The 27959-nt window shown below is 32.5% G+C and overlaps 2 protein-coding genes across 2 annotated transcripts; one reads left to right on the top strand and one right to left on the bottom strand.

The window, feature by feature from the left end:
• The first annotated feature begins 816 nt into the window (after positions 1 to 816).
• Positions 817 to 5232, top strand: LOC125813947 (uncharacterized). Its single transcript, XM_049493428.1, has 10 exons — positions 817 to 1345; positions 1559 to 1637; positions 1713 to 1807; positions 2467 to 2571; positions 2698 to 2777; positions 2981 to 3071; positions 3188 to 3295; positions 3714 to 3800; positions 4383 to 4451; positions 4669 to 5232. The coding sequence occupies exons 1-10, from the start codon at positions 1100 to 1102 to the stop codon at positions 4822 to 4824; spliced, it is 1116 nt and encodes a 371-aa protein (XP_049349385.1). The 5' UTR covers positions 817 to 1099; the 3' UTR covers positions 4825 to 5232.
• Positions 5233 to 7065: 1833 nt separating this feature from the next.
• On the bottom strand, positions 7066 to 18890 carry LOC125813961 (uncharacterized). Its single transcript, XM_049493441.1, has 12 exons — positions 17754 to 18890; positions 17514 to 17630; positions 15735 to 15866; positions 14187 to 14771; positions 13332 to 13472; positions 12085 to 12285; positions 11007 to 11372; positions 10287 to 10439; positions 9660 to 9848; positions 8913 to 9131; positions 8470 to 8531; positions 7066 to 7699 (listed from the first exon to the last, which is right to left on the bottom strand). The coding sequence occupies exons 1-12, from the start codon at positions 18751 to 18753 to the stop codon at positions 7229 to 7231; spliced, it is 3636 nt and encodes a 1211-aa protein (XP_049349398.1). The 5' UTR covers positions 18754 to 18890; the 3' UTR covers positions 7066 to 7228.
• Between the last annotated feature and the right edge of the window lie 9069 nt (positions 18891 to 27959).

Raw genomic sequence — 27959 nt, 5'->3', positions numbered from 1 at the left:
TTCTCACCATCCCAATATATGTGAGTATATTTGACTAAATATATAATTTATAACAATAATAATAGTAATAATAATAATATATTTATTGTGATTTTATAAGTGTGATTTGGAGAAATTGATATATCAATTATTATATATTCTTATACCTTATATTATATAGGTGAGGGGTTTATTCAGATAAATTTCTGGCTCAAATAAAATATATCAAAATACTAGATATATAATCTAATGAGAAAAAAATATTCTACTCATTTCAATTTAAAACATTTAGTAATTTGATTAGATATAGAGTAAGAAAATATGAAAACTTTTCAATATTGATATGTGTAATATCTTTACCAAAATGATCAAGCCATGCAAAATGTTGAGATTAGAGAGTTATCAAATATAAAAAGAGTTATTCTTTTCAAAATAATTTTTTTAGAAAGACAAGATACTTAAATTGAGATGAAAGAAATACTCTTTTCATTCCTTTTTACTCCTCTTTGAGAAATCATTTAGGAGTATTGAGTTTTTCTTTTACTAAAATTAAAAGTTATCTATGTTCACAATATAATTTAAATTTGGCTATTAATACTCAAAATAGTTTGAGATATATTTATTTATTTATAACTATAAAATTGAAAATAACATCTTGCTTTGATTTCTTAAAATATATAATTAAATTATTTTTAAATATAATAGATTAAAAAGAAAAGAATATGATGCAATTTGAGACAAAATGTATGTTACTCCTATTTACACAAAATTATTAGTACCTTTATAAGTTATATATGAATTTAATGCTTTTATTTTTTGGGAAAACAAATCAAAGAAATTAAATTCACTCCTTCAAGCTAACGCCAGCAGACTCAGCGGTTCTCTGGCTTGCTGGCCCCATTTCTGATATCTCTTTTACCACCCACCCACCCACCCACCCTCCCTCCCTCCTCCACTCCCCTTTTCTAGATACCCTTTTGCTGCCGCACCTTCACGGTCACCAAAAATATATTTCTATTTAATTCCATCACATATCTGCGTATTCATCAATTCGATTAACGGTAGATGTGAGATTACAGTTTTTTTGTTTATCGGATCGGGAGTTTTTTGGTTACCGGAGATGGGGGATGGGGATTCTATTACTACGGCGGTGGGACAGAATTTGGTGGACCGAGATTTTATGGAAGAAGCTTCTAGAATCGTCGAACAAGCTAAGGAGTTGCAAGACGCAGCTTCTTCTTTGATCTCGAGAACTACTCGTGAAGAGGATTCGTTAAGGCAGAAAGCTAAGTCGCTTGATTCGTGCGTCCAGGGGCTTCGTTCAGCTGTAAGGAAGAGTAAATTGGATCCTAATCAAGCTGAAAAGGTAATGGATTTCTAATTTTTTTTTAAAAAAATTTATGCACAACAACAGGTATTAGGTAACTCTGTTCAATGTGTGTGCGGATGGAGAGAATTGTTTGAGGTTGATTTTTCGGTGCATTTATGTTTACATGCATGTGCATTAAGGTATTTGGTGCTAGTTCGACGTAGATTTGATTTGCGTTAACTTTTTTTTTTCATGCTTATTTATTTTCAGTTGGAAGAGGAATTGTTTAAAGCTAGTTATGTATTGAGTGAGGGAGATGCTGCAGCTTTTCTTCCGAGCAAATCTCATGGTATGTTTCATTTTTTCCTTTGTTAAATTTATGTTTTTACTGGTTGTTTGTTGGTTTTGATGTGGTTAATTACAGGAGGGTTTTTGAGGATGTTTTTGGGGCCAATCAATGTTCGTGCTAACAGAAAGGATGTGCAGCTGAAAGTGAAAGAGGAATATAATAGTTTCAGGGTATGTGTTCCGAGCTTTGATTTTTATTTTATAGCGGTGTTTAAGTTATTGTATTAGAGGTGGGTGATTAGTTTTTCTTTGAATCGCTGATAAATCTAATGGTAATTGAACAAATTGGTGTTCTTTTGGAGTTGATTAAAACTGTATCATGTTCAAGTTAAATCGCTTCTACATGCGCCAGAACTCGAATATGTTTCAATGCAAACCCATCTTTTGAGAACTTTTTCCATATTGTATTCATCATTTTTTCATGTGTGTTGTGCATGTTACTGCTTGATATTTGAGGAAGATTAAGATTTCCATATTGGTAGATAGCCTCTCCTTTGAACAGATTCTTGTATATGGAGTAGACTTTGAGGCCAGCAGCTTATGCCTTGACAAAGCCTGGTTAATATTAGTCCCAGATAATAGTTGGGATAAGCTACTATTATCTATGTTTTTGCTCCTTTCAACTTGAATTACATATTATTGAAGTTCTTTCTAACTGACCATCTACACTTCGTTATGAGAGAAGAGAGCTAGTGCTGCTTCTATCAATCAAACTTGAAATGATTCTGCCCTTCCCAGATAAAATGGATAAATGACTTGGATACATGGAAAGCCTCAGTTTTGTGCAAACCTCTTTCTTGAAATTACTATATCCGATCTTCTCTTGACAGGACAGGACAGCATATCTATTCCTTCTTTTCCCATCGGTGCTACTAGTCTTGAGGTCTTGGATGTGGGATGGATGTTTACCAGCATTGCCGGTCCAACTTTACCAGGTAGTACATTTAAATAGAAGATTTTGTCATTTGACTTCATATTCATGGTAGTCTTGCTTTCCTATTTATTATAGTGAAACTTTTACATTTAACAAACAAGTATTCTGAGCTCCTCGATGTCTTCAGGCCTGGTTGCTTTACCTCTACACAGGTTTGGCTCTGCGAGAGAACATTTTGAGAGCGAATGGAAGTGATATTCGTCCATGGTAATTGAGCAACATTCCCTATTGCCAATGAAAATTTAACATCTGTCATTTGTTTTATGTTTGTCAGTAAAACGCTTATCTTTGTTGTTTATGTAACTGAAGTAGCAGTGCAATTTTAATAATTCTAAAGTTTGTTACCAATATTATATATGTTGAACACAAAAGACAGCTAATTAACAGAAATTATGGTTGTATTGTTGCAGGTGGATAAAACATCACTACTGTGCTATGGCCATGGCACTTATAAGTCTTACCTGGGAAATAGAAAGAGAACCTAACTGTTCACAGAAGCAGGTTTTTATTCATTTAAAAACGACATGTATATTTATTTAGCTGCTTATCAACAAAAATGTACTTCTCTATAATGTTTAAGATTTATAATACACATTTTAATGTACAATCCATTGCAGAGGGGCGTGCAACTGTTCCTGAAATGGGCTATCATGCAAGGCGTTGCAATGCTCCTTCAGAATAGATATCAGAGACAAAGACTGTACACTCGTATTGCATTAGGAAAGGTACACAAACAGAGGAATCACTAGTTTGACTAAGAAACCCTTCGTGTGTCGTAATTTGTCCTTTTAAAAATCCGTCTTAAAGCTTCACTAATTTTGTGCAGATGAACTATTCCTTTTATAAGTCAAATAATTTTAATAATAAGCACCAAGATGGTTGTTGGTATCTAGTAGGCTGATATATTTCTCTCCACAGTGCCCGGACATCACAATTATCAAAAAAATAAAAATATTTCTCTGCCCTGTGGGTTGATTAAATAACAAAAAACCTTGAGGATTGACTTCAAGGTCACTCTTTTGGCTCCCTCATGTTGAGGGAATGAGTTTTGCCTTGTACCTGAATAAAGAAGACATTTGTACTCCCTATCATCCATTAACCTATCCTAATTGTGATATATTGTCTTCTGAATTCTGATTTCAGGCCAGGAGAATGGATGTTGTGTGGGGAGAGACTGCTGGAGTAGATGGTCAATTATTGTTGCTCTTCCCTGTATTATTTATCTTGCAGGTATACTGAGTTCAATTTGGACTTTTTTTAACTGAGCTACTTTTTCTCTTGAAATTTCGCTCCTGTTGTTTCAGGAGATTGGGCCTTTAGGTTCAAGTTGATTATTCTTAAGTAGTCCAAGAGTGGGAAATGCTAGTGTAACATTGCATGATGTACCTAGTGAATGCATGTTAAATATCATAGATCCCCCCTTTTAGTGACTGTCTGGTTCAAAGATACCTAAAGTCTGTCAAGTGTCCTTTTTTTATGTGAACCTTGACATGAGTTCCCCTGTGAGTTGTGTGAAGTTTCTGAATATTGGTGTAACAACATAATTTAATCTGAGCTAAAAGTAGCTAATTACAATTAGATGGGTCATGGGTGATAATCTATAGCCTTTTATGACTTGATATCACCTTTTGTGGATGATACTTCTATTCTAGACATCACATTCAACAATAGGCACTATCCTTGTCAGGAAAAAAAGTCAGTTTAATTGGTTATCCCTGTGTACACAGAACGTTCCATGAAATTTTATCGGTGTAGTGTTCTATCTTTTGAGCTGGTTCCAAATGACTCTATGTCGTTTGTTCTTAATGTCAGGGATTCGAAGCATATGTTGGAGTCTTGTTGCTTAAGACAGCATTCATTGGTGTTGTTTCTGAGTGGCAGGTAAGATGAAACTCCCTCTCTTCCACCAGATGTTATCTAGTTTGGTTGCTCATTGAGAATACAAATCAAACAATACAAGTGACTAAATTAGACCTTCCCTTCTGTAATATTCAAATATATATCTTGTGTAAGCTGCCATGCCAAAGAAATCATGTTACTGTAACAGCCCCTTCCTATCATTAACTAATCAGTTTCTAAAATAATGCGATTGTGGCAGGTTGTTACCTGTGGGATCCTTCTGATTATCATGGCAGCTGGGAATTTTGCCAACACAGTGAAGACTCTTGTGACAAAGTCTCGGGTTAAAGCCAAAATGAAGAGAGGCAAAAGTAAACAAGATCTGAAATCTGAATCTCCCGCCAAAAGTTCGTGATCGGGTGTGTCTGGTCCAGTCTAGTATCCTGGCTATGATAGACGAAGATGCGAAGTTATTCTTCATATACCCTTTTTCTCGTTCATATGAGTACGCACCATAATGCTTCTCTGACACTGACTTTGGGCTTCCGAGGATAGTTGCAGGAAATAGTCGCACATGCAGTCCCCCAAGGAATGATTTTGTTTGGTTCTTTATGTTTTGAGTGTTTTCTTGTCTCGTGTTAAGAAATTTATGATGGGAAGGGATATGTGTCTACGTTAAAAGAACTTTGACCGTTAGTGATTTCCCTTGTTACTAAATTTTGGTACTACTTAAATATTAATGATAATTGTAAGCAGCAGATGAACAAAGCCTCGTATGGTTTTTACTTGAAGACTTGCTCTGACGTGTGCCTCCTTATTTTGGTATGTATCAGTTCTATTCATACTAATTATGCATTAGGGAGCCTTTTCCAGAATGCTTCAGTTCAGTGATTTATACTTGCTACAATTTGATGACACCATTATCAGGAAACATCTCAGTGAGGACTCATATAGTAGACTTTAACTTGTTTATATTGTCGACTTTAACTTGTTTGTGACTGATGCAAGTTGCTGACAGAACGCTTGATCAGGTCTAGGTGCTGTGTTTTTTCTGGACACTAAATCGTGTAATGTCAAAGCAGGTAATTGAAAATAAACGTAGAATCCACACACTTGATATATACTGTTTTCCGTCAAACGCTTGTTATTTTTTTCCTCCTCATTCCTTTGGTCTTTCAATATTTAAAGGATGATGGATTTTATCCCCAACGAATGAAATGAATTCGATGATTATGTATTGCTATTTGCAGCACTTTCACTAGTGTAATTTAAAATGTGGTCACAAATTTCAAAATGAGTGCAACTTTGCCATTTTGCTTACTCTGCTCACATCCTTCACCTTTTCTTTGTCGCCACACCATAAACCCGACAGGTTCCTTCCCAGAGCTAGAATGCTATTCCTCTTTATCAAAAAAAAAAATTTTTAAATCACATCTTTTTTGGCTTTCCATATACTCTTTGTAACCCCATATAAGAAAATCAAATCAGAATTTAAAGTCATTGCTGCAGTTCTGTTTCGAGTTTTTGTTAGCTCATTTGAGATTTTTTGTTCAGTTCTGGCTTGAGGCTCCTGTAGTGGTTTCGATTTCTAATCATATCCAATCAACTGGTTTTGAACTGTCGTATACATGGTTCCATCGACCTTCTACAGCAACCGTCTGAATTTTGGACTTGCACCTGAAGTTCAGTGCAATATTTATACCAAACTTCGAACCACGAAAAAAAAATGTCCTGTGTGCCTAGGAAGAATCTGAATAAAAACGGTTTGTATGACAACTTTTTTCTGGTGGTTAGGTCTGCAATATTTTGTGTCCATCTCACTTGGTGAAATAACTGGTTACAAAAGAGAGTCTTACCCAGCAACAACAACATACCCTATGTAATCTTACAAGTAGAGTCTGGATGACCATCATAATTTCGTCTATCTATTATGCCAGTTTTACTATTTGTTGAAGCATATGGCAGTTTCGGAAACACACTTGTATTTTAAAATCAAACACTTATTTGTGACACATCGATGTATAAGTTTCAACAGTACCCTCTTATCCATTTCCTTTTCCTCTAGCTAGGTTCATCTACCATGAAAAATGGATCGTCTCTCAACCACAACTTTTTCCCCCGGTGACAAAAACGAGAGGGTAGAGAAAACAAGAAACTTGCAAATTTTTAGCCCACATATCTCTTTCCTATATCTGTCCAATTACTAAAAGCTGTGAAGGGAAATGACATGGTAGAAAAAACATGAACGTACTTTTATTCCTAAAAATTACAAAAAGGAAGATTCCAAAGATAAACAAAAATAGATGAAAGGGAAGAGCTTTACAAGCAATCTTAGTCAATTGGGGTAAATACTCTACTTACTTGCGCTTGCGGTTTATGAAAGCCTGACTCTACACAGATGTAATGAATTACAATTACAAACTAATGAATGCAAGACATGTATCTTTCGGTATAGATCTATTACTTAACCATTGTTAAGTGATTGATCAGAGTTCTATGGAGTATTTGTCAGTTTACAAGAGAAGACTGAACTTACGTTCTCAGCTTATCCAAAGAAATGATATTATGTGCTTTCATTTCATTTGCTGAGTTTCTATTCTTTTCATTCGGGGTCGTTTGGTTTGGAAGCAAGTTATGCATAGATTACTAATGCAAGTATTGTAATGCAGATATTTATTCTTATCGAGTGTTTAAACTAAGTAACTTCAAATAACAAGGGGAGAGGCTAAATCTAAAATAAAAATGCCAAAAAAAGCAAACCATAAAGAACTAGAGGATATTCCTGGAGGTTACATGTTTGTGGTTCATCATTCTGCTCTTTAAAAGGATGCCCATGCTGCTCCAGTCTCCGGCATCTCCGGAAGGAACAGGTTCACTGTTGAACTAGGCTGGAAAAAGCCAAGCTTTTCCAGCAGTCTATTGAATAGTATACCTGCTGCATAAGATACACCAGAAACCGTGAAGCCTAAAATAATGTAAGTTGATATAGTTTTGAAGTAAGGTTTAGGTGCTCTCTGAACATAGGCCTTTCCAGTTGCCAGCATTAAGATGCATACAAGTGAAGCTGCAGCAACTGCCACAATCTTGAGGTCCTTGTCATCACTTTTGCGGAATGAGAAGCCATAGGTTACGGGAGGCAATAGTCCAAATATAATATATGATAATACAACAAGTACAGCATGCAGTGTGAAGTTTTCTCTCCGGCCAAGTTGTTCTCGATACCTATCTACATGTTTTTCCATTATCTGATTGCTGGCTTGCTCGAAACGATCTCTTTTCAACTCCCAAAGCTGCAAGTTTTATGAATTCAGAATGGATACAGAAAATTGAACTGAAAACATGAGGAAGAAAAGATGCCCCCACAAATTGATTGATTAGAGTAAATTTTGGTAAAGAAGGAAAACATGGCTTCAAAATGTGATAAAAAATTTCCCATCTATATTAGCATCTTTAGTCCCTCAAATGAAGAGGTTAGCTAAAGCTTCAGGTTAAATGGTTCTTCTATGCCATTGCTAGGACCTAATTATTTTTTTTATAACCATGGTGTTCGGGAATGCTTGCACGGACCTCGACTAATTCCACGAAATATCTGTCACCTCCTATTAGCAACAAGTACCAGGTAACTCTGTCCACCAAGGTTAAAAACAAATGGGAATAAATCACCTAGTGTTTGTCTCTGCTGGGAATTGAACATGAGAATAAATCACCTAGCGTTTTGTCTTTGCTGAGAATTGAACCTAAGACTTCATGGTGCTCAACCCACTTCATTGACCACTAGGCCACACCCTTGGGTGCAGCTACGACCTAATTTTTGTTGGAGAGTGCTCGTCTCCCCTAGGTAAATAATTCGTTCATAAGAAATCCAACAACAACAACATACTCAATGTAATCCCACAAGTTGGGTTTGGGGAGGGTAGAGTGTAGGCAAACATTTATCCCTATCATGGGAGGTAGAGAGGTTGTTTCTAATACCCTCGGCTCCAGGAAAAGCATATTAAAGCAGATGGAAAAACATAATCGGAAGTGAAGAAATCATGGTAAAATGCTAAAGCCAACTTACATTGTGGAAAATGATGAAAAGTCCACCAAACAGATTAGCCATTGCTAGAACTAAAATGTTCACTGCAGTAAGACATGAAGATACCATCAAAACCAGAAGAAAATTTAAAAGACAAAGTAGGGAGCCAGAGCCTTTCATAGAAGTGGTTTTTTTTTTCTCAAATAAATTTTAGATGTTCAAGAAGATGGAATACATCCATAGCAAAATCAAATTGTAATTGACCAAGAAAATCACTTACAAGTTTTTTAATTAGCCTAAAGTCAAATTGTACTACTAATCCATATAAACAATATTTATTTCTTGGCTAAGTTTGTCAGAGGCACTATTCCCACACCAGTGAGGGTAAATGAATAAATACTTGTGAAAATTCAGATAAAGCATCAGTTGAGTAATTGAACTATGTTATGGATGATTGAAACATGATAATACTACATATCTCTTACATGTAGTCGTGTCACCACCGGTAGCAGACGCAACAACGCTTAAGCTTGTAATTGACTCAGCTAAACCCCCAAATATAATGCTTTTAACGATCTCAATTTTGTAACCATCTGCACCATCAGTTGCTTGTCCTTCAACAGAATGGATTTGAGTATCTAGATTTGCTGAAGCTGTTTCTCTAGTTTCATGCCCTGCTTCCACAGTTATAATAGTATCGTTGCCTGCTACACAATTGAGTCAAGAAATCTAAGCTACATAAAACTCCATTTTACAAAGTAGTAGTGCTGAGAATATGCACTATCATCTTTATTCAACCTCTCTTCAGCATAATCACATAATTTATTCAACATAAAAACACAACAATCCTACTAGCCTAGTTCTTCTTTTACGAAAGATACTGATAGCGGAGGTTCAGCACTAGCCACTAAGTATAGGCTGTGCTTGGCAGTCCAAGCATTTGGATTGATAGTATGGTAGAAGATGATACATCAGATTATGGATTCTTCCATTTTCAAAATCAATCAACTTTATACATCAACAAGTGTAATGATTCCATGGATAACAGTGCTTCAACTCTTTGGACATACTTTTTCATCGACTCACAGCTTTAGGAGAGAGCTTACTAGGAAGCTTACAAGTGGTGAGAAGCTAATGAAAAAGACTTTCTCAATAATCTCTGATCCCTAATTGCAACCAGATTTATGTACAGTCACCATAAAGTATTACAATGAAATATGTCCAGTTCTTACCTGCAATGTTATTTGCAGCTGCTACCACAGAAATGTTGGGGATGTTATCCGGTTTATCTTGAATTGATAAAGCATCCTTAACCGATGAAATCAAGTCATGCTCATCAACGTTTAAAGGCTGCTTTGAGTGGATCTCTATATTTGTCTTTGTGATGGTATGCTGAGAAACTTCATAGTGATGGGCACCGTCTGTCAATGAAAGGGAGACATAGTAATTGGCAGCAAAGCAATCAAATCAAACACTAGTAAGGCAGCATAAAGGCAAAAAACTTTTCTCAAGCTAACACCACTTTACCGCAGATGACAAGTTGATGAGAGTGCAACAAAAATACTTCATTGCGAACCAACATTTAGCAGATGAATGGAATTGCTCTTTTTAGCGCAAACAATTACACGAATACAAAACATTAAGTGCCTAAATTCCTACGAACTAAATTGGAAATTAAAGCTTCAGGTGACAGGGAAACACTTATTTAAGAGATAACCTATTTCAGGCAAACCATTCAGGATTTTGCTATACTTAACACTCTGTTAGCATCTTACAACAATTTTTAGCTCAGTATTGACAAATATGCAAGTAATTATGAACTTGTAACCAGAGAACTAAGAGGAGGTTTAGTGACATACCTTCACTACTAAGTTGAAACTTATTGTCATTGTTTGCCACCAGAGATTCAGAGGAAAGCATGGCTTCAATATGTTGCACATGTTCTTGAGGGATTTCTGTCAAAAAATTGGGTTTCCCATTTCCATAGCCGTTGAGTGCAAAAGCTGTGGTTGCTGAAGACAGAAAGGACTCATTATTTGTTTATTCACATGAAGCCAAGTAGGAGCTGAATCCAATTATGATTATTGGAGTATTATATAATAGACAGGTCATTGTGATTACATCCAACAAAGCAAAAAGGATCTTTTTCTTTTTTCAAATATAAAATAAAGAGAAAACACTTTTTTCTTGGTGGGGCATGTGAAAATTGAAAATTGCCCCTAAAGTAATGCACATTGAGTAAAAATAACATTTCTTTTCAAAAAAATGTAATGAAATTTTATGCTAAGAGTAGCACCCAGAGAGTGCAATGAGTAGTACAACTACTTGCTATATGCATCTCAGATTCTCAGCACAACAGCTACATGAGAAGATAACATTTCTATTACCATTGACTGACCACTGAAATAGTTGAGGGAAGTTGAGGCAAATCCATTTCTTTTTCTTTTTTTCGCAAGGTTGAGGTAGAATGTTCAAAAAGGGCAACACATTACATGTTCTGAATTGAAATTAGCATGAGCAGACATTGTTTTTTCAGTAAAATCTTCTTAATAGAGTAAATTTCATACTAGAAACAATACCTGGATCTTTATTTAGTATTGCCACATCAGATTTTAAGTCCGTCTCTGATTTCTCAATAGTTAGAGACTCCTCCTTTGTTGAAGTTATCAGAAGCTTTAGTTCATTTTGTTGAGATGCTGGCAGACTTTCCTGCACAAGATTTCCATTACTAGATTGAATTTTTCCACCGGGTCTCAACAGCTCATCCTTCTTATCACTAGGTGCTGGCAGACTTTCCTGCACAAGATTTCCATTGCTAACTTGAATTCTGCCAGTGTTTCTTAACAGCTCATCATTCTTATCATTTCCTTGAACTTCATTAGAAGAAGCTGAGACGCTTGGCTGATTATAGGTCTCTGAATCAAAGATGTCAAGGACAGAACCTGCTGCACAAGAGAAAACAAAATCGTAAAGAAAAAAGTGCAGGAAAATGTACCAAGGAGCAGAAAGATCTGATGGCAAATAAGTAATTAGACATAATGCAAAATCGGATCACTAAACTTATCTACTCATCCATGTTATGGATGCTTTTTGACGTGATCACAAGCAAAGGCTATTTCTTTAACTATCTGTGACAAGCAAAAGATTTAAATCCTTACACTCCCTCATTTTAAGTACTCACAGTCCGACACGATTTTACTTTACATCAGCTATTTCATTCAACCACATGGAAAAGAAACACAAGAAACATTTCTTATTGGTAACTTCTTTGTGGTTATCAAATATGTCATTCTAATAAGAAATGCTTCTTTTTCTTTACCATGATGTTCACATAAATTTCAGTAGGGCCTGTGTTAAACCTGAATTGTGTACTTAGTTTACAGATTCTTCATTTTAATATTTTCTGGAAAATAATATAGCACTGACAAAGAGATACAAGCATGGGAATTTGGCATTCCCTTTAAAAGAAAGCCTTAAGGAGCATGGGTAGTGTATTATATATTCAAGCTATAGAAGCATAGCTGCATAAAACATGCACAATAATAGCTAAAATCAATGCATAGATGGATATGGCTCAAAAAGGTTTTCAATGAAGTCACAGTAACAAGATATATTTGTTTTCCCTTCAAAAAACAAAGGTGAACATCTTTACTGTACCTTCTCGACTCTTTGTGGCATTCTCTAATTTACCCATTGTATCAATCACCATTTTCCCTTTCATATTTGCATCTTGGTTCTTTGATCCTAAAATTTTCCCTCCAGCTTCCTGAGTGATTTCACTGTTGGAATATGCAGGTGGGGCTGAGGGCATAAGTACTCCAGAATCATTTTTCACTGCACTTGCTCCAATACCACTTCCTGCATGCGAAAGGCCATCAATTTAAACAGCATGATAATCTTTAAATTTTCACTACGTTAAGCAATGCAATGACCAGAACTGGCCATAAGTTCATCCTATTGCTTTACACAGAGAATGTCATTTGGGAACCTCTTTCTAGCAAGGAGTTTTAGCTTCTATTGGATTTGCAACATGTCATACCGAACTAAAATCCAGCTTCATAACTTTTTCATTGTCAACTCCACATATTTATTTCAACAACATGGCAGAAGTAGAGTTACCAGCTATAAAAGTACCTCACTTACAATGGTCGTTTTCTTAATAAGGTATGTATTACTCTCTCCATTTCAATATGTTTGTCTTAGTTTCTATCTGGACAGTCCAAGGATATTTTCTTTGACCACAATTTTTTCAAATACTTTCTAAATATTTTGAATTGTTAACTATTGAGCTTTATTGTACTTTTTATTTAGTTTCTAAATATGTAAATTTTGTTTTGAAAAAAATGGAAGGTTCTATGGCCGAATACGCACCTAACAGTAGTTAGTTTGACCCCCATACTCCGAACTAAAACAAACAAATTGAATCAGGGGGAGTATTTAAAAAAAAAAAAAGGAAACAAGTACCAAGAAGGTGCTGTTGGAACAAAGAGTAAACAAAAATAAGATAGACTCTCTTTTGCTATATCTCTAGCCCATTTGAAGAATCCATCATTGACTCTATGTCATTTACATCATCCCCTTTCCCCCAATACTTTAAACTGTAAAAACATCTGAACTAAACAATTGAAATGTCTCCAATATCAAGGTATTGCTTTACGATCAATCAACTACAGCTCTAAAACGTACCAGACTAGTATGAAAAGCATCTCAATGCATTTTGCAGTTCATACTTCACACAAAATCCCATTTTTTATGAATGACTAAACACATTTTGAGGTCCTTCTTTTTCTTTTTTCTGAAAGAAATTTGTAGATAGATGCTACTTTGTGTAGAGTTGGAATTTATAATGCTCGTTAGGTAAACACAATTGGAAAAAAAAAAAATAGAAGTGGAAAACTCAGTACCTTGCTCAACTGGTGCTTTTCCCTTATCTAATCCAAAGATAGGGGAGAACCATTTTTTGTTCTTTGTAGGTGTCTGTTCACCTTTGACATTTTCTTTAGCACCTTTGTCTCCAAAAAATCGGAACAGTTTGAATCCACTCCCTGAAAGTTTGAAAAAAGGGTCATTTCTAAGTTAATCTCAGTCACCAAAAACAAAAATTGCATGCAATCTTGACTAATTATTGAATTTGTTTGAGTGTATTTGCTGAGTACCAACCACAGTCTGTCCCCAACAGAATGCACATGGATTAAGGAGAAGAACCACTTCTTTCTATACAATCTACATCTAAGAAAAACAATTCCGGTTCCACTTAAAAGAAAAAAATTAACACCAACATCATATGTAATTCAAAGATCTCGCGATGATATAGTATATGCTATTATAAAACATGATCACAAGTGTCTGGAACTCTTCAAGTAAAAGAAGAGTATGATTCATTTTAAACATTATATCAGCTAATCCCAAGCCAAATATTGAAGGCCAATTTCTTTTCTTTAGTTTTTGTTCATTTTTCACTCTTCTTCCCCCAAAAAGAGAAGTTTTGACCGACTTTCATGAGTCCTGAAGGAAAGAAGATGAAGTCATTCCATTATGTAGCTATAAGCAAAAGTAATAACTTATCGACCTATTTTAGCTTCTATTGGGCCTGCTAGATTACCAAACAATGGATAACTCTGAAATAACAATACACACAGATATTTGAGCAAGGTATATTCATGTCATTGCACATGAAATAGTTCACCATAAACTGCATTGCGATGACAAGCGGCAACCAGATTTTATGTTGACTTTCAAGGTAATGCAAAGGTTTGTACCTGCTGGAATAAAAAAACTGAAGCATGATAAGCATCTGAATAGCTCTGGCTCTCTATCAGGCTGGTAGTCATCCACTGCCAATGGTGGAGTACCATCAAGAGAACAGTCGGCTCCATCACGTACTTCATCATCAGCTGCCTGTGCATGACTAGCATCCACTTTGGAATCAACTACAACTTCAGGTTTGACACGTTTGACATCATCACCAGAAACCCGAATTTTACGTTTTCTTTTACGAAGAATAACCCTCTTAGTAATGCATGACTTGCAATTAGGGCAATAAAGATCATGTGTATTCTGCTTCTGAAGTACATTCTCAACATCAAAATCTTTTACATCAGTGTCACTGTCATCTATCAGGTCAGGGTCTGCACTTTCTATTTCATCAATGGCCGTGGACTTATGAACAATGCTGTGATCTTCTGAAAGATTTTTGGAAAACTGAACACTGGAACTTGATAAGTTGTAACTCTTCAAATATCCATTAAGGTGAATGTCTAGAGTAGCACTCTCCTGAACTCCTTCATCTCCTGGAATTTTATAGATCTTCTCCTTTATGGAAGGTGTAGAAATGAAGTTACTATCTGCATGCATATGAAATAATTCAACTCTTCACTTCAAATGACTTTTCCACTCTCAAAATCTAGACAGAAGCACAAACGTGAATCTGAAACTCAACTTGAAAAACATGTTCAAACAATTAATCAGGACAAGAACTTTAAAATTTTCTGCCATTCACAAGAGAATGCTAGTTATAACATCGAAGTTTTAACTGAAGTTCACCAAATTTGCTTAGCTGAAAACCGATATCACAATCAATCAATAGACTGGGTAAGATTATAGTCATATAGGATAAATCATAATACAGGAAAAAACAGAACACATGAAGACCGAGGACCTTAGAATTGAAACAATAACTCTGCTGCCCCATGTAAAGAGATAATGTAGTGGAATAGATAGAGAAATTCATAGACCTAGGAGGATTGATTAGGGAGATAGAGATGATGATCAATCTCCATTCATTCTTTAATGGGAAAGGGAACAGGCAGAGCTGCGGCTATCAGGAATGGGTGATAGACAATTACTAAAAACGCCGACTATCTACGAATGACCAGGATCGGAATGCCAATCGACGAGATAAGCCTACATAAGGTTTCAAGTTCAGACTATGATGACTGGCATCCTCACTTACGCAGCGAAATTGAGTTGATGGAGTAGTCAGTGCCCTTGAGTTATTCTCTTCGGTATCGTCTTCTCTCATTGTTAAAGGCGCCGCTAAAAATTACTAAAGAAATGGCTTTCACGATGCAAATGTACAGGCAAAATAGCCTGAAACCATAAGGAGCAAGGAGAAAAAGGACACACTTAAAATATTTGCTTGCAGCCTATTATGTAGCATCTGCAGATGTTAGAACCATTCATCACATTGAAAGTAGATTCTGCGATTGTGCTACTCCTTAAATATCCATAGAAACTGTTCTGTTAATTGACAACATCACTTTTCTACCAGTCATGGTTGTTTTGTTAAAATCAAAGTATCAACTGACCTTTGCTTCCCCTCTGATCTAACATTGGGTAATTAATCAGCTTATCCAAGTAGCCCCTAGGAATCTTTGACCAACCAATATCTAGGCTTTTGCCTTGCAAAGTCCAACTGCAGGTTCGACACTTCCATATTCCTTCAATCAAACAGAAAGAATGATTGCAAAAATTGCATGTTGTGCCTAATGCATGAGAAAACGAGGTTGATTCATCTAAGTGGTTCAAAAAGCAAGGCATAGATGTTATTTTAAAACATTTTGTAGGGGACTACTGGTGGATCTCTATATCTACTACTAGAATATACATAATCAGTCACTTGAAAATAGCATCCAGTTCTTGCCAGCAGATGAACACAAGCAGTGGCAGTACTTCTAATACCAAGTCAATATCTTATTAGGAAAAAACTGAATCTAAATACTATGTCATTGAAGGATCTCATAGTTAAAGAGAGTTCAATGCTTACTCACACTTCACTCAAGCACCCAGACTGCAAGTGTCTGCAGAGATTCCATTTAAGTGTAAACTTTGTTCAGCTATAGTCTGAATGTTTGAAGGTCTTACTCATTAGCAGTCACTATGGACATGGATCTTCAACACGAGTCCTTGTGGGGGTTAGCTTCTCTGGAGGCATTAACCTATGATCTTCTGCTCTCAACGGAACTACCCCAAATGAATAGCTATCAAACTTTACCCAACATGGACTAGCTAATTCTACACACTATCACACCTAATCTACTATTCTTTTATACTCCCTCCATTTCAAATTAATTGAATTGTTGAGACATTTTTTTTCATTTTTCAAATTAACTTAATTGTTCAATTTTCAAAACTACTTTTAAAATGTTCTTCCAATTTTACCCTTTATTAGTCAATATTGGAATTAGTTATTAAGTAATGTTTAGTTATTGTAATCATAAATTTGACAATAATTAATAAGGGTAAAAATGGAAAATTATGCCTAATTTATGTCTTAATCTTCTTTTCTTAAAGGGTATGAAACACCTCAATAATTCGATTAATTTGAAATGGAGAGAGAAAAAATATCAGTTGAGTCGAACATCTTGATCACAAAGGGATTAATTCATTTTAATGAATAGTGAATCTTCAAATTTCCCAGAAAAGTTTGTCCTTTCTAAGGGATCTAGAAGAGAGTTAATCTCAGAAAGATTCCTCACCACAAATGTTGAAGATTAGACAACATATGGCAAAAAATTAAAGATACAAAGGAACAACTGTCCCACAGAAGAATTAAGCCTAAGACTAAGCAATAAAGTTCTCAACTCCATAAATGCAAAGGAAACAAGTTCCTCACCTCAAGTAAGAAGCAAGAAGAGAATCAAGAAACGAAATATGCACATCCTCAAATTTCTAAGCAGAGTTATCCTTGAGAAATTTCACCCCATTGCCATAAACTTCAGAACAGTGACATATTTATGCAAACCACAAACCTTTATGATGTATATATGCATACACAAACAAACAAACAAAGATCTGTATTAATCAAAGGGTCCCTTTGCAGTACAGAAGAATTTTTTATTTTTTTTGAACTGAATCAATCAAATAAAGAAGAAATAGTTTCAGACAAGTAGGGTAAGACATGGAAGGAGTGGGGTTCAAAAGAGTTTTTCTACCACTCCCCTGAATACTGTATACTTTACCCTACAAACCCAATGAAGAAGACATGTAAATATACAGATTTAAGAGAGAAGAATCAAGAGAGAATTTCAGAAGGATTTTAAGTACAAAAAAATGGTCAAAAACAGTTGATGTAATGTAATATATACCTTCATCTTTGTCATAATAGACAGAATGGCCTGATCTGAAGGGCCCTTCTTCAGCTTCTGTTCCCTCTTCAACCCCATTAGTAGAAGTCACAAAATGCTGCTTTGACTCTTTTTTAGGTTCAGTTCCCTCTTCAACCCCATTATTTGAAATTACAATATGCTGAATTGACTCTTCACTTCCCTCTTCAACTTCAACCCCATTAGTAAAAGTCACAAGATGCTGTTTTGACTCTTCTTTAGCTTCAGTTCCCTCTTCAACCCCATTATTTGAAACTACAATATGCTGAATTGACTCTTCAGCTCCCTCTTCAACTTCAACCCCATTAGTAAAAGACACAAGATGCTGTTTTGACTCTTCTTTAGCTTCAGTTCCCTCTTCAACCCCATTATTTGAAACTACTACAATCTGCTGAACTGAATCTTCTTCAGCTTCTGTTCCCTCTTCAACTTCAACCCCATTAGTAGAAGTCACAAGATGCTGTGTTAACTCTTCTTTTGGTTCAGTTCCTTCTTCAACCCCATTGTTTGAAGCCACGATCTTCTGAACTGACTCTTCTTTTGGTTCAGTTCTCTCTTCAACCCCATTAATAGCCACAATCTTCTGAACTGACTCTTCTTTGGGTTCAGTTCCCTCTTCAACCCCATTATTTGAAGCTACAATCAGCTGAACTGACTCCTCTTTTGGTTTTGTTTCCCCTTGAACTTCAACTTCAACCCCATTATTTGAAAGTAAAATATGCTGAACAGACTCTTCTTTGGGTTTTGTTTCCTCTTCAACTTCAACCCCATTATAGGAATCTGAAATATGCTCCTCCTCTGACCTCTCCAGTTCATCATCAAGATCAGATTTTTCTGTTCCCTCTTCAACCCCATTATTGAAATCTGAATTATGCTCCTCTGACCTTTCTTGTTCATCATCAAGATCAGATTTTTCCTCAACCCCAATAATTGAAACTACAATATGTTCAAATAACTTATCTTTTGGCTCAGTTCCCTCTTCATCTTCAACCCCATTAATGGAATCTGAAAGCTTCTCCTCCTCTGACCTTTCTTGTTCATCACCAAGATCAGATTTTTCTGTTCCATTAGTCATCTTTAGGGTAGAATTTACATGCCCATTTGTCTCAATTTTCCCATTTGTCACTTCTTTAGTAACCTTAGAGCTTCTTACTTGAAGACCCCCTCCTCCTTCTTCAACTTCCATCTCATTTTGCTCCCATTTCCAATCTACTACCTCCATTCTTCAACCCCTCTAACCTTCACTTTTTATGGTCTTACTATAAATAGAAAGAAAAAGGAAGAAGATATTATTGAGGCACTGAATGCAAGTAGCAGATCACAACATATATTATATTTATTTATTTTCTTGAAATCATGAGCCAGTTGAGGCAGATGATGTTACACAGAGAGAGTGGACTATAGACTTATCTGCAAAGAGTTGAGTCTTTATCTACCTCTCAACTTCAAAAGAAATAGTCGTAAAAATTATTATGTGAAATGCCATATATAAAGAGACTTAGTACACTCTACCTCTCAACTTCAAAAGAAATAGTCGTAAAAATTATTTTGTGAAATGCCATATATAAAGAGACTTAGTACTAAATTAAGTTAAAACTGAAAGTTGTTGAAGACCATATTTAAAGGGACCTCACCTTCTCAAGTTCGTCTGAGTTTATGTGACACATTTTTTTTTTCTTCTTTTTTTTATAAAAAAGAGAAAAAAGGTTGAGAATACATTTAAATGGTTAAAAATGACTCATAAATACGCTCATTTAACTATTTAGACTAAAAATATCCTTCATCTTTATTTTTAATTCAAACGATTCTCTGCTTTCACCTTTTAATCTAAAAATACTCTCAACTCAAATTTAATAATTTAATCATTTTATTTATTTTTAATATTTTATTTATTTATTTATATTAGCTCATCCCAAAATATTTAAGTCTAACGTAAAATAAAATAAAAATTTATTGAGTAAAAATAAAAAAATAAAATTCTTAAAATTATAGGTCATAAGATTTTTACTATCACACAAATATATAATATTTAATTAAAATCATGAATTTCAAAAAAAAATTATTTTTATTTAATTTTTTATAATAAATTAAATAATGCAACGGCATTTAAAACGAAACAAGTACTTCACAGTTCACACTTCCCAGCTCTCAACATCACAATAAAATCTCGTGATGCACGTGTTTATATTTCTACTTTTCTCTAACCTAAGGTTGAGAAAAGTACGGCGTTAAATTGATGTGGTTTTGTTTTGATTTATTTTAATATGTTGTGGAGTTTTAAAAAAAAAATTTAAAAAATAAATATATATATATAATTTTAAATTTAAAAAATATGTTAAATATATTAAGATGTTCATTAATTTTGTAATCTTAAATATATCATATAAAAAATTTAAAATTGTTAATATATATATATATATTTTAAATGGAAAAAAAATTAGATCAAATAAATTAACATTGGGGCTTGGGAGTATGTAAATCTTTCTGGCATCTTATTTTCATTGTTTTTTTCTTCTCAAATAATTATGCCATAGCCAATAAAGTGAGAAATACTGAACCACAAATTTAATTTGTCGTTTTTTTCTTTTCCAGATAAAAGGACAGAGGGGAAAAAGGAACCTTTACTACTTGGGTGGAAGATACTGACTTTATTTTAAAAGTTTTTATTTTTAATATAAGTAATTTACATAGTGACTTTATTATAAAAAATATATTAAAATAAGTAGTTTGCTAATAAAATATAGAGTAGTACTTAACTCGTATTGGAGCAAGAAAAACATAACACATGGCAAGAGTTGGATCCCATAAATTTATAAACATTTCAAGTGCTATTTTAGCTACCACCTTACTTACACTATAATTCTTATTTAAGACTCTTTTTCTTTGTTTAGAAAGCTTTAAAACAACTCAAATTAAATTATCACTTATTACAAAAAAATTAATAAAGGAAATAAGTTAATAGTTTAGTTCGTGCGAAGCGTAAAATTCAGTAGCATCCATAGATGTTTTATATAGGAAGGATGATGATTGAAATTTTTGACAAAATTCATCGGAACTTAACTCAACATAAAGTTATCCTGCAAAAAAAATAAAATATTTACATATATTTTGCAAATTTCTCAATATATATAGAATTTATGGACTAGACAAATATTATTGAATTCAGGTGCCTATCATATAAATATATCCATGCATATGGTTGAACATTGAAAAACACAATAATATAGATTAATGGATCTAATTTTTTTTTATATATATCATTTAAAAACATAACATAATCTCAAAATTAAGTCATAAAATTAGATCTTCCCAGAACAATTCTTTCAGCAAATGTAGGAGCCAACAACTTCAAATGAAATATTAATTAGTGCAATATATCAATAAGATTAATGTTGTGACATTTTCAATGGATATGGGTCCTTATCTTCTTGTAGCTCTCTATATATTATTAAATTAACATTAATTAATGATGAGATGAAAATGTAAACTCCAAAGTTTCACCATCAAATGCACTCACATTTCATCATCAATGCTAATACCACTTTGCGTGCGTATTAATCTGTTTTCCTGTTATTTTTATTTGTTTACTATCTTAAAAATAAATATTTATTAAAATATTATTTCATATAATAAAACTATCATACTATTTATTACTTCTTTTTTTTAAAATGTGTTAATTTAATATTGAACAATCAAAAATAAAGAGAGAAATCAAATACGTTATCTTAGGTTAGTTGACGATTTCCAACATTTCGTTGTTATTGTTTGATCAACTAATTACCAACCAATCTAAGTCGCCATAAACATCTTTATTGGTGCGACTCATAAAAAAAAATCACATAACAATGGCATAAATATTTATATCTCTTAGGGTGTGTTTGGTATGAAGGAAAATGTTTTCCATGGAAAATGTTTTCCTAGAAAATGTTTTCCTGGAAAACAAGTTGATTTTTGACTTATTTTCTCATGTTTGGTTGGTGAGTAGAAAATATTTTCCGGAAAAGATTTTTAGTGTTTGATTTATGAATGATTTTTTTTTTTTGAGAAATATCTTTTATTTTTACTAGGGTAGAAAATAATTTTTGAAATTGAAAATATTTTTTAAAAACAAACTTAAATTTTTTGGGGGTGGGGTGGGGGGGTGGTAGGGGGTGGGTTGAGGGTAGGGGTGAAAAATTGAATTTTTGAAGTTGAAAATATTTTTTAAAAACAAACTTTAATTTTTTTTTTGGGGATGGGGGTAGGGGTGAAAAAATGAAATTTTGAAATTGAAAATATTTTTTAAAAACAAACTTAAATTTTTTATTTTTTTTGGAGGGGGGGGGGGCTGGTAGGGCGTGGGTGGGTGGGGGTCGAGGGTAGGGGTGAAAAAATGAAATTTTGAAATTGAAAATATTTTTAAAAACAAACTTAATTTTTTTTTTTGGGGGTGGGGAGCTGGGTAGGAGGTGGGTGGGGGGGTCAAGGGTAGGGGTGAAAAAATGAAATTTTGAAGTTGAAAATATATTTTAAAAACAAACTTAAATTATTATTTTTTTTTTGGGGGGGGGGGGGGTGATAGGGGTGGAGTGCGTGGGGGCTGGGTAGGAGGTGCGTGAGGGGGGGGGGGTCAAGGTAAGGTGAAAAAATGAAATTTTGAAGTTGAAAATATTTTTTAAAAACATACTTAAAAAATTTTTTGAGGGGGGGGCGGTAGGGGGTGGGTGGGTGAGGGGGTTGGTTGGGGGCTGGTTTGAGGGTAGGGACAAAATAAATTGATTTTTTCAACAAATTTTTTTTTAATTGGAAGTTGGAAGAGAGTTTTGGAAAATGTTTTCCTTAAGTTTTGAAGGGAAGTCATTTTCCTTAAATTTGAGGAAAATGAGTTGATTTGGAAAACATTTTCCAAAATATTTAACCCAACCAAACATGAGAAAATTGGAAAACATTTTCCGGAAAATGTTTTCCTTCATACCAAACACACCCTTAATGTACAATGTTTTTACTCTTTTTCGTCAGATTAGCCATCATTAATCATTATTGATGGTCGACTTTAGCAATGGGTGATATATCTTAATTTAATTAAGGGAAAAAAATCTGAAATATATTTGAATTTTGACCGAAATTGTTGTATATCGAACTTTGGAAATGATTTTTTACCCCTGCACTATTTAATAGTGTATTTTAAAGGTATATATGTGCCCACGTAGATATCATAAATATTGCATTATTATAAATAGTAATGTGTCCATGTGAACACATATATACTTTTAAAATACATTATTAAATAGTGCAGGGATAAAAAGTCCTCCATAAAATTATGATATCGTAACATAATAATTCTAGAACATAATTCATAAATACAATATAATCATTACGTGGATTTTCTGGAGTGGTCCTTCATAAAGTTATTACCATCTTTATAAGAGAACAAAAGTGGGACATTAATTAGTAATAATATAATATTTTGGAAATGAAGGTCAATTTCACATGAACGTATTATTTTAATTTATTCCATTTTATTGGCTTATTTGCTGCTCTGTGTGAAAGCGTTCTCTTCTTGTCTCATCCTTTAAGTCCCATCCATTACGTGAACTTATAAGGTAATCAGTTTCATATTATTTGGTCTCTGTTGATTTAATATAATATATCATATTTATAATTAAGAAAAAGTTAATTAAAGATATATTTTATTAGTTTAATCTTGTTAAAATGTTTAAGATTATTGTATGTAATTATTTAATACTAAGGGAAAAAGTTATAAAACGTTCTTGATTTTATAAAATGAGAGTAAAATGAAAAATAAGTTTGGGTGTCTTAAATAAAATAAAATATTTACTTTTACTTGTCTAATTTTGACTTGACAATTGACATATTTTTTAAAAAGCAATACATATATAGAATGATAATTTTACTATCAGTCTTTGAATATAATAAATTTAATATTTTAAAAAGTAATTATTATTATTTATAATAAAAATAAATTAGAAACTAAGTCATTATCTTTTAAATTTTTAAACTGAATAAATAAAATTGAGCATCTATTTATTAATATTGTTTGCAACAAATTTTAAAGTGATAGAAAATAAATTGCAATCACAATAAAATAAGATCTGAAGAAACATGAATATATTGATAAATATGCGGATACAATTTTGTTTCTCCCTTGATTCTAAGATTTATCCATGATTTGAGGGCAGTTAGTGATGTATTTCTCGAACTAGGATGATTTAGATTTGACCTGAATATTCCATCAACTTAAGGATTATTTGAGATCTTGATCTTTAAAAATACCCAGGAGTTCATGGGATATTTGAGATGCCTTTTAAGGGAATTTAGTACATTCTATATAGGCATAAACTAGGGTTTAGGGTTGTGAGTAGCCTCCAAGATTTCTAATTGAAACTGAACACACCTTCTAGAGTCTCAATTCGAATTGAACACGTCTTGTAGAATCCTCAAAATTTCAATGTCTACAAATATATACGGTGGATAAGTAATATTGAACGGACCCCGGGGAGTAAAATGATTTAGTTTAAAATATGTTCAAAATTAATAGGATTAGTTAGTTGGATGTTGAAATAACAATAAATTATATTCTTGCACGTCACAAATACCCATCTGCCAAACCCTATGCTTTTAATGCACATTAACTTATCCAGCTACAAGGAGACTTCCAAAATAAAATTCATAAAATAATCTTTTCGTCCATTTTTAATTGTTATAGACTCATAGTTTTCTTTTTATAGTTTAACGATAAAAAAATTTGATTAACAATTTACGATATATTTATTCATCATATTGATATGTACAAAATTGCAATTTATAGTACTTTTTGTGTAGTATTTGAATATCTAATTTTTTGTTTAAACTATCAAATTAATGTAATCTAATTTACTTTAAAAATTAGTCAAAACGATTTTCAAATTGCAATACGACAATTAAAAGTGGACGGAGGGAGTAGTTATTTTTCAATCCCTATCATTGAAAAAATGATCATTATCATAGCGTTTTAGTAGATATTTAGTTTTCTAGAAGAAGTATTTATTTTTGAGTTGAAAATGATATTTGGAAATTGAAGCTATTTTTGAATTTTGCAAGTGATTTAGAAAATAATAGTTTGGAGTTTTTAAATTCATGATAATTATTAATTTTTTTATGTCCAAACAGTTTTTTTAAAATGAAATTTCGAAAAAAGGGTAAAGACTATCCATGGGTAAAGGAACACTTAAATTTTAAATAAATAGTAGAGTACTAATTGTTTTATAATTTTTAAATTACTATCTATATTAATCACGGCCCTATAGGACTGCTATAGGTTGCTACTTGTTTTAATTTTATTAATTGATGGTTGAATTAATTGTACCTACTTAAAATTAAAGTTGCAGTTCTACATATTGCAATTCTACCTAAAGTTATACACTGTTATCAAAATTAATTGTTATTAGGGATGACAAAATGAGTAATTTATATGAGTATTTATTCAAATTATTCATAAAATAGATAAATAATATTAATAATAGTAATAACTTAATTTACAACATTTTCAAAAATAAATAAATTTATAAAGCTTGATCAAATATGCTATAAATTCGCACCACCCACATTTAGGATTGCGTATCGGTCGGTTCGGTTCGATTTTAAAGTTTATCGGTTTGACTTATTGGTTGTCGATTTGTAGAGATACTAAACCGTTATAAAACCATTAAGATATTGACTTGTTGGTTCGTTATGAATTCGGTTATCAGTTTAACCGTTAAGATTTGACAAAAAAAATCATTGAAAATCACTTAGAAACAAGGTGACAAACCAAATGAATCATGCAAATGAGTTCCCAAGTTACATCTTGCTCAAAAGCAAATATTTTTACACCGTAGAATAACCAAGAGTTTGAGACAACCAGAAATAAAAGTAGGAAACCAAATTTTAAGTCAAGGACTTTATATACAAAATAGTATAAATATAATTATTTAATTTACTGTCGGGTTATCAGTTAACCCGTTAAAAAAAACTTCAAACCATTAAAAATCGATAATTCGATAACAAAAAAAAAATCAAAACCGTTATCAAAACTGCTAAACCAATAACTCATTACTGATAAATTAGTAACTTTTTTCGATTCGAATTATTAATTTTGGTTCATTTTCAACGGCTCTACCCACATTTCATTATCAAATTTAATACCACTGGCGTACATATTATGTCCCCTTTGTTAGGCTAGTTGACTACGTCGTCCTCAATGTTGATCAACAATTAAACTTATCAGACACCTCTTTTTTGGTACAACTAATTAAACAAAATCACATAATAATAGCTAAAATATTATGTCTATCTCTGTTAGGTACATAATATTACTATTTACTCATCCTTTTCCCAAATCAGATTTTATAAGTCAGATTTAGTTATTATATATATGTATCTAGCTAGGATAAAATTTCACTATCAGAAATTAAAATAAGGAATTAATGGCGGACAAAATTTTATAGCTAAACAATAAAAATCTCATATTAATTTTATTTAACTGTAAATTAGCAATGAAGTATTACGAAAATTTAATTAGCTATGAATTAGTTGAAGATTATCGACATATTTCATAGCTGAATTCATGTTTTCTAATTGTAATCCAAGATGTAAGTACAATGTCATATATATAAAATAAAAAAATTTTTTTTTTTTGGGAGTGGTCCTTCAAAGTTACATCATTATATCTTTAAAAGTGGGACATGAAGAATATATTTTGGGAATGAATAAGGTCATCTTCACATGGACGTATTGTTTTAATTTCTTTAATTTCATTGGCAATATTGCTATGTGAAAATGTTTCTCTTGTCTCTTCTTATAAGTCTCATCCTCCATCCAGCCTGGAAATTATATTAGGTCTTTTTATTTTTCACAAAGATCCATTTGATCTTGATAAACACGATATTTCTAACCATCCGATATAGAGAGGAGAAGAACGTAACTATCCGATCGGAATCATAGTTTTAAAAACATTTTCAACAAGTAATAGGATTTGTTCGATGTTGAAACAACAATAAATTAGATTGTTGCAAGTTGCAAATAATACCCCATATTCCAAACCCTATGTTTTTAATGCACATTCTCCATCCATGCCAGCTGCATGGAGACTTTTACTATAAATTCATAAATAGATATTTTCAGTTTTTGTAATTAAAGAATAATTATTAATATAGAGTTTCAGATTTTAAAATATTATTGATAATATCTTAAAATTTAAAAGTCCACGATAAATAATTATTTTTCATTTTCAGAGATCGAACTAAAATATTAGAGAAGACTTCGCTATCCGTATTAAACATGCATGGCCCCATAGGACTACTATAGGTTGCTACTTGTTTTAATTTTATTGTTCTTGAATTAATTAATTGTACCTGCATGAAATTAAAGTTGCAGTTTTAAAATTGCAAATACCTAACACAATTTATTTGTTGACTTATAATAATTAATCATACTAAGAATTTATTTGACATTGCTGCTAAAAATTAATTATTTTTAGAAACACTTTTTTTAAAATAGCTTTCAGAAAAGTGTTTTTCAAAAAAAGTAATTTGTGTATGACAAATTCATTTGAAAAGTGTTTTTATTAGCAATTTGTGTTTGACTAATTTTCTTAAAAAAGTGTTTTTGAGAGTCAAATTACGAAAAAGGACAAGTATCAACATGATTTTAATATTAAGATTTTTTATAGAGAGAAACTATTTTAAACATCTAATACAGAAACTTTAATTACATTTTTGATTTAATTATTTAAAATTTACATATTCAAATTTTCAATTGATATTTTACGTAGATAAATATTGTTGAGAAATATTGAAAAGAGGAATCTTTGTGTTTATTTGTTACCTATATTTTTGAATTCAATCTTAGCTATTATCCTTTTTTATAAAGTTATAATACTCTAAAGTTTAAAAAAATTAAAATTAAAATAAATAATACCTAAATTAAGAAAATATTTTTTTTGTCACTTGTTACTTTTTTTTGAGGGTCTAAATCTTTATTTTTTCTCTTTTTTATCCTACAAAAATATCGTTGTTACTTTTATTTCTAATTTTGTAAAATAATACATAAAGTAATATATACACTATAATATATATAAATAATAATATAAAACATAAATAAAATAAAAAATAAAATTCTTGAATAAAAATCAACCAAACTTATGAGATATGTTAATTAATTTATAAGGGATATATTGATAAATATGTATATATGTAAGGGATATTTTAGTCTTAAAAAAAAAAAAAATTCTATTTCTGCTTCTGTTCTTTTCTTTTTTTTTTTAAACAGAAATATTTAGTTTATTCCCAACCGTAGAAAAATTGTTTTTGCTTCCATTCAAAAACAGTTTTAAAAATTTGTCAAACATTTAATTTCTAATAATAAGTGTTTTTTTATTAAAAAAAAGGCTCCCAACCGCAATGCCAAATA

This window comes from Solanum verrucosum, unplaced genomic scaffold (genome assembly GCF_900185275.1).
Source record: "Solanum verrucosum unplaced genomic scaffold, falcon-dt-bn FXZP01000205.1, whole genome shotgun sequence".
NCBI lineage: Eukaryota > Viridiplantae > Streptophyta > Magnoliopsida > Solanales > Solanaceae > Solanum > Solanum verrucosum.
The sequence above is the reverse complement of the archived record's forward strand: the minus strand, read 5'-3'. Positions and strand labels throughout refer to the sequence as shown.

Bases quoted from the DNA above. Each gene is read 5' to 3' on its own strand.
- LOC125813947 (XM_049493428.1), top strand. From the start codon at position 1,100: ATGGGGGATGGGGATTCTATTACTACGGCGGTGGGACAGAATTTGGTG. The intron at 1,638-1,712 runs GTATGTTTCATT...GGTTAATTACAG, and splicing joins TCTTCCGAGCAAATCTCATG to GAGGGTTTTTGAGGATGTTT. The intron at 1,808-2,466 runs GTATGTGTTCCG...TTCTCTTGACAG, and splicing joins AGGAATATAATAGTTTCAGG to GACAGGACAGCATATCTATT.
- LOC125813961 (XM_049493441.1), bottom strand. From the start codon at position 18,753: ATGGAGGTAGTAGATTGGAAATGGGAGCAAAATGAGATGGAAGTTGAA. The intron at 15,867-17,513 runs GTATATATTACA...GTTTGATTGAAG, and splicing joins CTATTATGACAAAGATGAAG to GAATATGGAAGTGTCGAACC. The intron at 11,373-12,084 runs GTACAGTAAAGA...TCTCTTGTGCAG, and splicing joins TGCCACAAAGAGTCGAGAAG to CAGGTTCTGTCCTTGACATC.